This window comes from Gymnogyps californianus, chromosome 2 (genome assembly GCF_018139145.2).
Source record: "Gymnogyps californianus isolate 813 chromosome 2, ASM1813914v2, whole genome shotgun sequence".
In the NCBI taxonomy this organism is placed as follows: Eukaryota; Metazoa; Chordata; class Aves; order Accipitriformes; family Cathartidae; genus Gymnogyps; species Gymnogyps californianus.
In genome coordinates this window covers 21794228-21806457 of record NC_059472.1, presented here as the reverse complement: position 1 = coordinate 21806457, position 12230 = coordinate 21794228, and the positions used below count along the sequence as shown (strand labels likewise).

At 36.3% G+C, this 12230-nt stretch overlaps 1 protein-coding gene across 39 annotated transcripts in view; it reads left to right on the top strand.

The window, feature by feature from the left end:
• RIMS2 (regulating synaptic membrane exocytosis 2) overlaps window positions 1-12230 on the top strand; it is a 487486-nt gene that overhangs the window by 363217 nt on the left and 112039 nt on the right. For 2 of the 39 annotated variants that reach the window (XM_050891100.1, XM_050891101.1), the window contains one exon: window positions 6846-6935. The exons of the other annotated variants lie outside the window; for them this stretch is intronic. In XM_050891100.1, coding sequence (XP_050747057.1) covers window positions 6846-6935 — 90 coding nt within the window. The remainder of the gene's footprint in view (window positions 1-6845; window positions 6936-12230) is intronic. 39 annotated transcript variants of the gene reach the window in all.

Genomic DNA, 12230 nt, shown 5'->3' with positions numbered 1-12230 from the left:
AGTAATTGATATTCTGAAGAACCTAGAGCTTTCTGAAGAAACAAATCTATATTTTTCATCTTTCTGTAAGCCATTTATTGTATTTTCTTTATTGGTTGGTATTAGTGCTTAAAACTACTGGCTTATTTTCAGAACCATCTTTTTAACTGAATAATTTTTTAACATTTTAGAATTGTGCCATAAACTTCAGTCTTAACTGCACTTAAAAAGGGTAGAACACCTGTGATTTCTTGCAGAGGGGTTTTTGTGTGTGTGTGTGAGAGAGAGAGAGATGTATGGTCATATAATAATAAATTACCTTTCTGCATAGAAAATATTTGAAGACTTGCTATAAGATTGCACCTTTTCCTGTAAAGAATAAAAAAAAACTGGAAAAAAAAAACCCTATACCAAGCTAAACCTTACATCCTGCATTCTGCAGGCTGGATTTGTAGGCTGTTCACATTTCCTTGCGTGCACAGAGCACTCGCTGACAGCCAGGGAATGGGAAAGGAAACTGAGCAGAGACTATGGGAGAGAGGTGCAGAGCAGAAGCATGCATTTCGCTTCACATTTATGTTGGCCATTACTTGTAATTTGCCTTATTTAAATTCATTAATCATTAGACTCTGGAGATATTTTGACTTTCTTTGTGTTTACCTTTCATAGCAGTATGAGGATAGCCATACTGGGTCTGACTAAAAATCCATCTAGCCCAGTGTCTGGTCCTCAGCAGACCAGGCGTGGATGCTGCGGGAAAGGAATATGTGCAGAACAAGTGTGTAGTAGTGCTTATCCAGGATACTGGATCCCCAGTCTCCTACGACTTGTGCCTCAGGAATCTACAGAAACATCAGTGGTATCTTTACATGGTGTCTTTGTCTCCCTCATAGGCTGTCTGCACCCTTTCTCCTGCCTTAAATCAGTCCTGCCAACATAAACCTGCAGTGCTTATCCAAACAGGTGACTCAGTAGAGCTATTCTTCTGAGATATTCAAAATACACCTATTAATAATAGGCCAGCGGGCCAGCTGTATCACATTTGTTTCTAACGTGTTTCAGGCATATAACCAGAAGAGGGAGCAAAACTGCCATATTTTAAAAACATATAAGAAGATATGAAATAAACAAACAAATCCTCCCCCTGCCCCAAACAGTCCTGGAAAAAAAGCCCTGATAGTGGCTTAAAAATAATATATTTACTTTGTGATATTTAAATATATGTTACTAAATATTAATATACACATATTTAATGTACCATTAACTGACTATTTTTTCTTCTGACTAATCTGGTGCGTTTAAGTTTTTCTGGTGTTTCTTCATGTTTTACAACTCTGTTATATTTATAAAAGCAGCAACACGATACTTTGATTTTTAGCTAAAGGTAGGCTGTGACTTTACTAAGTGTTATTGCAACAAGTGCTCTCTGACCTTGTTTGAGTACATCTACAATTTTTCTTTAAAATAAGCAATAGAAGATTCAAATCAATTTATTCCCCATATAGAGGGATCCACCAGTGAAACATTTTAAAAATAAACTTAGAACAGAATTGATGGGATTTGCAGCTAGGGAATATGATGAGAAGAGACTGCTACAGGACTAGACTTGTTAAGTGATTTACAGCTACAAATAATTAATGTAGCCTTGAAGTCAATTTGAAGAAAACATTTCTGGAGTAAAGGAATAACCTACAGTGCACTATCATTTTTGTTACACTAGTAATGATAATATTTAATGTAGATATGTGGCAGTATTTTTTATTGCCTATCTAATGACTTCCATTAAAATTCTTTTAATGTATTCCCACTGCAGCCCCAGGGAGTGAAGCCCAGGGGTTTTTTTGCAGAATGTGTAGTTCAGTAAGGAAGATGAAATCAAAACAATAAATAATTAAGATATGTCAGAATTTTTATTGGAATGCTGTATTAGTTAAAACCATGATTTAAGTGATGCTTACATAGCCATTTATGAACAACAATTTATTTATTTTAAAATGTTACTAACATATCCCAGCATTCATTTATTGATTTGGCACAAATTTGCAAACTACTTTCATGTGAAGGGGGTTTGGGGGGGAGGTGTGAAGGCGGGGGCGGGGGGGAGGGTGCATGCATGCTGTTTGTCTGGCTCGTAAAACGCACAAGGGAGAGGTGCTGTCCCTGCCTTTATACTGTCCACACTTTACCAGCATTTAGGACAATGCTCTAAGATGCAAGACCTAAATTCATTTCACTCTTTCAAGGAAACACAGATCATCACATCTCAGATGAATGCCTTGAACTCTGATGTATAGAATCATTCTTTAAAATATTCTTCCAGTGTATGGAGGAAAAAAAGTAGATCAACTGTTACTGTGTCAAAAGAGGAGGCTAAAAAATGGTGTCCTCAGATTTGCTGTAGAATTACCTGGAGAGACAGGAGGTCTTGCTCTAAATTTGCCAGAAAAAGACTATGTGTGTTGTTATTTGTCTTCAGATATTGGACGAGTCTAGTTCCTGTTACAGCAGGGTAGCGGAACATCAGCGCTCTTTTACTGAGGCATCTGAAGGTTTCTCTGATGTAGGAGCAGCAGCAGTCTGGCATAAAGCCTTCATTGCTGACTTTGTGTCACTTGGAGCTGGCCTTGATGCCATTAGCAGCATGCTGGTGGTGCAAGGTGGGACTGGATTCATTCCAGATACAATGCAGTACGTCTGGGACAATTCATGTATCATGCCTTGAAGCCATTTGCTTTCCCCTAGTAGAGGTTTGACACAGCTGAGAAAATTTCTCTCTGTGTGAACTCTTGAGACTCATAGCTTTTTTTTATTTTCTTAGGGACTTTGTTTTTTAAATTAAAATTTGTATAACATGACTTTAGTCTTTTCTATGTCTTTAATTAATTCTTCTTCTTCTTGTATTCTTAATGCATGAGTTAAAGGTCTTGAGTATCTGGTTCAAAACATAGTTTCTCAGCGTTTAACAGTTTATCCCACAGTTCTAATGACTTGTTATTGTGCTGCTTTGTGTTTAAGAAGCACTAGCCAAATCCACTCTTCACTCATTTTTACAGTAGTTGTCACCATACATTATTAAGAACATAATTCCTTTCTGAGCATTCATCTTATAAAATTAAAAATAGAAAGAAGTTCTGGGGATTTTTCATTTGCAGGAAAAGATGACTAAATTACATATGTCCTAATGAAAAAGTGAAGACACTATGATAACCTAATTAAAAGTCTAAAACTAGAAATGCACTGATGAAAATTGGTTCACAGAAATTTTAGGTGCTGAAAAGAATGTAAAAGCTGAGTGGATTTAATAAAAAAAGACAAATTCAAGTAAAAGAGAAAGTATATAAAAATGTTTCAAGCAAAGGGTAATTGTGAAATGGGCTATTACTGTCTGTAGTGTGGCGAAAAGAAAGGAGTGGGGTAGTATTTGCATAAGAATACTCCTTATCATTAGCATCTGGTATTTTGCTGCATCATCTTGTACTTCTGCAGTTTGCTGCATCATTCCAGTTCAACTACAACATTCTTGGTGCTAAGTTGGCATGTTTAGAAATTCAGAAAAGCTGGAGATATGCAACTATTCCTATCATATCCCATGTTTTTAATATTTTTCCTATGGAATATTCTAAACAAAAATGTAAGAAATGCTGAGGTTGTACTTAACAGTAGATGTGCTAGAGCACACCGCACCCCTCTCCCAGGCAGCACAAGTGAGTATCATTCTCAAGAGGGAATGGCACACAACCAAGTGTCATTGGTGCAGCGGGGAGAGTCCAGCTACGTAATTCACTGTGGTGGGCAGTGCCCAGGGGGTAGGTGGAACAACTGCATCTCATGAAACAACTACATCTAAAGATTCTACCTTTCATACTGATGGGAAAAATCTGGATCAGTGCACCTGTCAAATCCTTCTAGCCCCAAAGGTGCATCAGATAACTAAAATATTCTGACTCAAGAATCTCGTATTTTATATAATCTATATGAGGTCTTTTTGTATAAATATTCAATAATTTTACACCTTTCTTTATACATTAGTCAAAACTGATTATCACAACAGAAGACAGATTGAAGTTCATTTGTATGGGAAGTGAGAGTGATAAGAGGTGAATGATGAATTAGAAAACTGCATGGTTTCTTTCCAAATGTTTACAATTTGACCAAAGTTGGCTTTGGTTAAAACAACAAGGGGATAGATGGTGGCCCTTTGTCTTGGGGGAAAAAAAGAGATTTTAGAGACTATAATGCATATTTATCTAACCAGATGGGATATGGGCAGCACTGACATTTAGCATTTTGCCTATTCATCAGCATCTCTTACTAGTTCCCAAACAGAAAGCTCTCATTTATCAACATATTTTCTTAGCTTTGTAGAGCATGGAGATGGAAATGGAATTAGAAAATGGTGAAGAAAAGGTTAAATGTTGGACTAAATCTAACGGATATATCTATTTTTATTTCTCAGCTGAAATAATAACCATTACTAGCCAAACACTTGCAATGTTCTAGAAGTCAAAGAAGCTTTTCACCTGGTCTGGAGTACCTCCAATCTGCATATACTCCATCTAAGAGTTGTACTTAACTGCTGATAAAATTAAGCAGCCATTTGAATTTAATGCTGACATGCCGCAAGAATAAAGCTATAGAAGGATGGTCATTGGAACCTTTTCTGAAAGTGTTTACATGCTCATACTATCACTTCTAGTATAAACATAAAAAAGTAGCCTGTCTTGCTTTTTATAGTAGGTTTTGGGGTTGGGTTTTTTTTTTGCTTTTTTAAGGTTAACATATGGAAAAAATATTTATTCAAAGACTTATATTTTTCTTTGATATTTCATCATACTTGTCAATTCAAGTGTTACTATAGAAGCACTTCTAGAGTGCTCCCAAGTGGATTAACTATTTTCTAGATACTTAGCTCTCAAAAAATTAGCAAGGCTTAGGAAAGCTTTTCTTTTGGTAGGGAACTTTGGTATGATAAGTGATTTTGGTGACTGAGCAAACTACCGTTTTTAGGTTCAGAACTGAATCAGGAGTTCTGAGAAAGAACTCTGACTGAGAAGGTCCTGTCTTCTAAAACTGCCATAAAGCTAGTGTGGAAATCACTCTGGGCTTCCTGATATTCTTCAGTATTTAAACTATTATATATCCTGACAAAATCCTTCGTTTGAGATTACTGTCTGTCTACTTTTTATCATATTCTAAGTATCTCCACTATTTGACCTAAATGATTGTCTAATGTTTTTTCCTGGCAGTGACTATTCCTTAAATTCAAAGGTAGTTTTACTAAGGTCATTGAATTTTTTTTGTGTGTTAGTTAAGAAGCCACTTCTGGGCTCATCCAAGAAGAAGGAAGCATAGATGGCATCAGTAAATATTTTATTGCTAAATGTGTATTGTCATAGAGAAAAAGAAAGATTCACATTTTTGTTAGGAGAAACATAATAAGATTTTATTTCCACAGTTTGGAAACAGAATGTTCCTTTTGAAATTTCTTATTTAGTGCTTACTACACATGGTACTTCAAAGATGACAGTTTCTGTTTCAACATGCATATCTGTGGTGTCATGAAATCATTATATTGAAAATTTTATTGATGTATTACTTGAAGCCTACAACTCCATCATTTTCAGAAATCAAAGCCACCTTTTATAGGACAGAAGCCTGTCATAGAACAACAGCCACAGACAAGAAGGCTGCAGGATGCCTACAGATAATGTTTTTACATGTTTACATTTCGAATGCCAGATATCCATCAGTCTCATTTAAATAGAAAAAAAAAAAAAGTCATAGGCTAATATCACTTTATGTCAATTTATTTTGAATTTATAAGATTGAAAATGTATTCCATATTGATCGTATTCTTCTCCATCACTGGCTATTTCTGTGACCATAAAAGTGGTTATATCTGTGGGCAATGGCTGTGAGGAACTTTGCACTTTGTGGGATCAGCAAAATAAGCAGATTCTTAATAGCCCAAAGCAAAAATGGAATTTAAGGTACTGAATCTGTCTAGTTAATTGGTCTAGATTTGGTTTTGGCATGAGACACTGAAAAGTTTAAAACCTATAGTATTATGCTAACCACCCAGTTTAATTGTCAGAAGATGGAGAAATAAAGTGTAGACCAAAAATACCTGACAACCTCAGAAAGACTAGTGTCTTGCAAGTCTAGAGAATGGAGTCTCTGTCTGGAGGAGAGTGTACGTGCTCCTATTCATAGCTTTTTTTCTGAGCGGTTAGGTCAGAAATGCCAGTTTCAGGGTACAGGATCCATAATTAGCAAGAGAGTTTTTATTGAGTAACTTCATCTGCCTAAAATAAAAACTGAATTTAAATCAAATCCCAAATTTAGAAAGTAAATCCAACCTAGTTTTGGCTTAACAATTCATTGTTAAAAATACTTTGTTAATTTAAAGTAAACATACATGATTGCTGATTCAGTTTTGGTTGGTTTGTTTTTTTGAATTATACCTTTGCAAAGACTTTTTTACCAAAATATTTTAAACTTCCTTTTTAATTTACAGAAACACAAAGATATTGTAAGAAGCTATAGAATATAGAGTACTAACTTTTAAAAATGGAAGAAATTTTTGTGTAAATAACCTCCTGTTTTTTTATTCCAATTGTTAAATGTCAGAGAGCAGAATATTTGACAAATTACGTAGATACTAACTTTTTTATAGTATGTTCTGTTCCATGTTTAAGATGTTTACTAATTCTCTCCACCACAGGGCTCTAAATTAAAGAACTAATCTAAATTTTTGCCATGTTAATGATAGTACATTTGTTTAGACCAAGTTGTCCCAAATGATATCAGGTGTCTTATAATGTAAGTTACATAATATTTCTGATTTTTTTTTTGGTTTATGCTAGAAGTTACATGGGAGGACCAGCAGAAAAAGGTGAATGGTACAGTAACTGATGACAAACCATTGCCGAAAAAGAAACACCATTCTGAGCCAGGTTTGTCAGGGTTTGGAAAACCACATGAAAGCATGAGACTATAAAAACACATTTCATGCTTTTGTAATGCGTGTGTGCTTGATGTACCTTATTTTTTTTCACTTTGGTGTGAAATTTTTAGTATGTAGAGACCATTTAGATTACATAGTTCTGTTTTAGAATAGCCAAAATAGATCTGCTTTTGTAAACAATTGTGTTAGAATGCACATGCATTAGAAAAGAAGTGTTCTGGCACAATATTAGACTTAGCTTGCTTTTTAGCTTTGAATTTTGTTATGATTTATCTATGTGTGCAAGCCTCAGGAATCCAAGTATGAGTTATGCTGATTCTTATTTAGTTGACCAAACCAAGGTATCTATCTACTGCATGTATGGTGGGAAAGTCATCTTCTAAAGACTTGAATCTGAAACCTTCTTGCACCATCACAGATGGCAGGAATAATGTTCTGATGTAATTTTTTATACAAGCTGCATTTTATAGCTCCATACAGCTGGAGTTCTCAAATGTAAGAGAACTCTTCCTTGCTCCGTCCTGTATATGAATGGATTTCTTCTGAAACTAAAACCTATCACAAACTTTCTTCCACCCCAAACATAAAGTGCAATTCTTTGACTCTATCTTCATTACTACAAATGCATAGCAATAAAAGTAAACCTGGTAATAATCATGATGATAATGATGGTGATAACAATAGTATTGTTCTCTCCTCTGAATCAGACAATAAAAGGTCTTAATCACATTAATTTATGCACTTGCAAAAGGCACTGTGATATTATGGTGATAAGCACACTGTAAGGAGAAGAGAAGAGGAGAAGGAGAAGGGGAATGGGAAGGGGAATGGGAAGGGGAATGGGAAGGGGAGGGAAGGGAAGGGGAGGGAAGGGGAGCGAAGGAAAGGGAAGGAAAGGAAGGGAAAGGAAAGGGAAAGGGAAAGGGAAAGGGAAAGGGAAAGGGAAAGGGAAAGGGAAAGGGAAAGGGAAAGGGAAGGAAAGGGAAGGAAAGGGAAGGAAAGGGAAGGAAAGGGAAGGAAAGGGAAGGAAAGGGAAGGAAAGGGAAGGAAAGGGAAGGAAAGGGAAGGAAAGGGAAGGAAAGGAAAGGAAAGGAAAGGAAAGGAAAGGAAAGGAAAGGAAAGGAAAGGAAAGGAAAGGAAAGGAAAGGAAAGGAAAGGAAAGGAAAGGAAAGGAAAAAAAAGAAAAAATCTTTAGATCAGGTTTCATCCTGTATCTAAAGGTTGATCCACATCTACTCAAGTGAATGGGAATTTTTTAGTTCCAAGAATACTTAGGTTCAGTTTTGGGCTGCAAACCTCTCTCTATTGGGCATATTAGTTGTCTCACTCTAATAACAACACTTTTCCCAATCACACAAGTTAAAGTTTAAAAGATTGGCCACTTGTGCCACCTCCTAAATTAATGCTGTAATCTCAGTTTTAGGCTCACCTACATGCTGATCATTCCCAAGTTTTTTGTTGAAGCTCAACTATTGTACAGCTGAAAGTGCAAGAGTCAGAACTGAAGAAGAGCAGCAAAATCTGGATTGACTGTGTAACCTAGGAATTAGGGAACCCAGCTGCAAAAGGCAGCTGCAACCTCCAGTTGCATTTCTTGTTCCCTGACTTTTTAATGCATCAGAGGAAGTTACAGGATAAAACTTGTACTGCTCATAAGAGTCAGGATCAGAATGTAATGTATCTTCTTTTCCAGCTGAGTGTTCTAACTATTGCATGACAGATTCAAAATACAATGTCTCCATATCTTCACTGTTGCCTTTCCAGAACTCTGCAGGGAGAGTTCTGCAGAATAATGCCTCTGCCCAGACTTTTTCCTTACATAGTAGTTAGGTAAGAACATTATCTCCAGCTGAGGTGGGCTTAGAACTGCGGTCTAGGCAGATGGCACATTCATAGTTATTAGCAATACTTGTTTACAGCCACCTTCCCCATTTTTTAGAAACAGGAGCCATATTTTGTTAGATGGCTGCTCTTGGGGCATTCTAGATTTTGGAACATGAGTGAAATCTTGTAAGACAAAAAAAACAGGTAGAAGAATAGAAATCAGAAACAAATATGGACATTAAAAAGTTGTCATTTTAGAAGTGTTTTGTATATTAAAACAATATTTGTCTGTTTTTTATCTATTTTTCCCTCTGGAACAGTACAACTGATCTCCAGCGCTGCAGGGAATACACAGAATTGGTTTGGAAAGCCACAGTCTCAATTGCCAAAGTCTAGAATAGATTCAAAGTTGAGTAAAAATTGTGTTCTGCACTCTACAGTCCTAGGTCTTTCTGTGAGGGCTGATGCCTGATAAGAGCATAAATTCTGCTCTGATTTATGTTATCAGTAATGTCTTCCATGGTATGTTCACGTGGGACAATGATACGTGAGGCAGAAACATCTGAGGTGGTTCTGAACACTCTACAATGGGCACCAAACAGCACATACCTATATTCCTAGGGTGCTTTTCCAAACTGATTCTCTCTGTTTGTCAAAAAGCCCTATGTACTAAAGTGGTAGAAGTGGAGGAGTATCAGTGTAACAAATCAATGCAGCTTCCAGGATTTGCATTATCTGTTATGCGTGGCACACTACTGTCCCCTATAGACACCCCTATAACATTACAAACACTTAGTTCATTTTCAAGGCAGGACATCTGGAAGGAGGTGCCATAACACTGTATTCACCCCTGGATGTTGAGATATATTGTATCTGTGACCATGATCTACCAGTGATGTAGCCTGATGGAATCTACCTAAGGAAGCTTCAAATTCCTTGAAGATTTCCAATATGGGATTTACCCTCTGCACAGGACTCTGCTTTCTTTCATCTGAGAATGGTTTAAATGTTCAGTTTGCATAAAAAACAGCAAAGTGATACTAATACAACTTAGTCCCTGGCTGCAGTTGGCAGTCTGCAGAGAAAAGCAAGGAGGAATATGGGCACCTTGTATTGCTGTTGCCCTGTTTTGATTGCCTTTTCATACAACAATTTTTCTGCTATAGCCTGTTATGGAAGCTTGTCCCGTTTTTAAGTTCAGCGTGTCTGTTAAGAATTTAACCTAACCAGTCACATGGAAATAGCCATGGCAGTATTACAGCTAAGAAAATCTGTGAGAAAAAACAGATATTGATTACATAAATACCTTGAGTAAAGAACTGAGACTGTGAGCAAATTGTAGATAAAAACATAAATAGATAATAAAAATAATTCCAAATAACAGAAAAAATAACAGTAATACTGTGTCATGTGAAGCATTAATGTTCAAGAAATATGCATGACTAGAAATGAGATTAGCAAATTTGTTGGAGGACAATTAAAGGTCATTAAATAAAGTAGGAAAATGGTTCTTATGTTTCAGGCTTTTCAATAGAAGATGCCGATAAAATTCCTGTTCCTGAATATAAGAAATCAACATGTTTTCTTAACAGTGCCTGTAATCTTTAAGTTCTGAGGCAATTTGCAAAACTATTGTTCCAAATGTTACAAAGAGTCAATTGTATTTATGCAAAGATTTTGAAGGATTGGAAGGGTAAAACTGCAGAATCATAGGTAAGCATACCATCAAAATTCTTGTCACATGCCTTGAATGTGTGTGCCCTTCCTTTAGCCGATGTCAGCACTCTGTCAGAGAATACTGCATTCTCAGGACACCACCGAATCAAAGAGCATGTCGAATAGTTATTTGTTCCTATCTAATATTATTAAGCATTTCTACTTTCAACACCCCTGCTTCTGAGCTGTAATAGATGGCATATGAAAGAAAGTGAATAAAGCTCTAGTCCTCTAATCACATTTCCTTGGTCAGTGAAGGGAAAAAAAAAAAGTACAGCATGCAAACATTTTCACATGGTTTTGCACTTTTATATGTGAGGCCTTAAGAGAAGAAACTGGAAAAGAAGTAGGCTATGGGTAGGGAATATGTCCTGTACTGATAGAGATAAGGTTAGGCAAGATACTGTTTTTCTTAAAAAGCAATTATTTTCATCTAGTATCATCACTAGTCTCTCTTGAACCCATCAGGGTTATTTAAAGGGAGAAAGCACATAGTTTAGGGTACCAAGGCAGTGATATTCATTTCTGTTCCCCATCAATTGTTTTTGAAGTGTTCAATCAGTCTCATGATCCAAAGCTTTGGAAGCTGAATGCAGTCTAGCAAACTGTGTCTCCATCCAGAGATGATACAGGTAATGTAGAAACTACCTTCATGAGATAGCAAAGGAAACACTATTATTTTTCCTCTGTTTTTCCTACTTGGAGACAGTAGATTTGACGGTTGTTATCTGGAAACCCTCCTGTAATGGTTTCATTATCGTGGCCTGTTGAGAAGATTGCAGTGTCATCAAATATTCAACCCTTGCCACAGACACTTTTAATTTCTAAGCAACAGTTGAAGAACAGAACCATGGAAAGTGCTGACATATTTTAATATGATTGACCAAAAGGAGACAGAATAGTTCAAATGGATTTATACATCTCGGAATGGAATGAAGTAAAAGTGGAGTATCCTTGTAATTACTTGGGTGAAAGCTGTATTTCTTTAATACAGTGCTAAAGTTTTAAAGGAATCACAACAATGGTAAGTTAAACACATCAGAAAATACAAAAGTAATGCGTGCTTACAAATGGTAGTCTTTATATATATAGATTGGCTTTCAATTTGAAGGGAATCATGGCTTGTTTTATCCATGGAACATTTATGTCTCTGTCCTGGGTAGAAGTATTCCGTGACTGTACATAGACAAAGCCTTTCAGAAATAATTTTAATGTGACTATGATTTTGTAGTTTATGTATTGCCATGGAATCGGTTGAAGTAGAAAAACAGTAGTCAAAAATAAAACAAAGTGGTGGTTATTTTAAAAGAAGTTTGTAGTCAGAATTGAAAATATGATAGATTGAAAATTATGAAAAGGGAGATACAGTTAGAAATGGGGAATGAATGAGGTTGGAAATGACAAAGTAATGATAGGACACAGAGGGAGAGAGGAAAGCACACTAGTACTTCATATAAATGACATCATGAGCATTGGATAAATCAGAAATTATGGTTAAAGAAGGCGGCTGGTATAAAATTACCAGCTTGTGAAAAGGAGAGGAGCAGAGTGGAGTCATGGACTAGTTTATGGTTGCTGAAGACGAAAAGTGACTGGGCAGTAGAACAGTTTTCAAAAGAAATGGCTTGGGAAAGGGAAGAAGAAAAAGTCCATGGCCCTGATGCAAGTTTCGGTGTGCTGTGGAAGGGCTGGGGAAGAAGGTACAGAAAAGGATCTTATGAGGATGCTGTGGAATCTGAAAAGC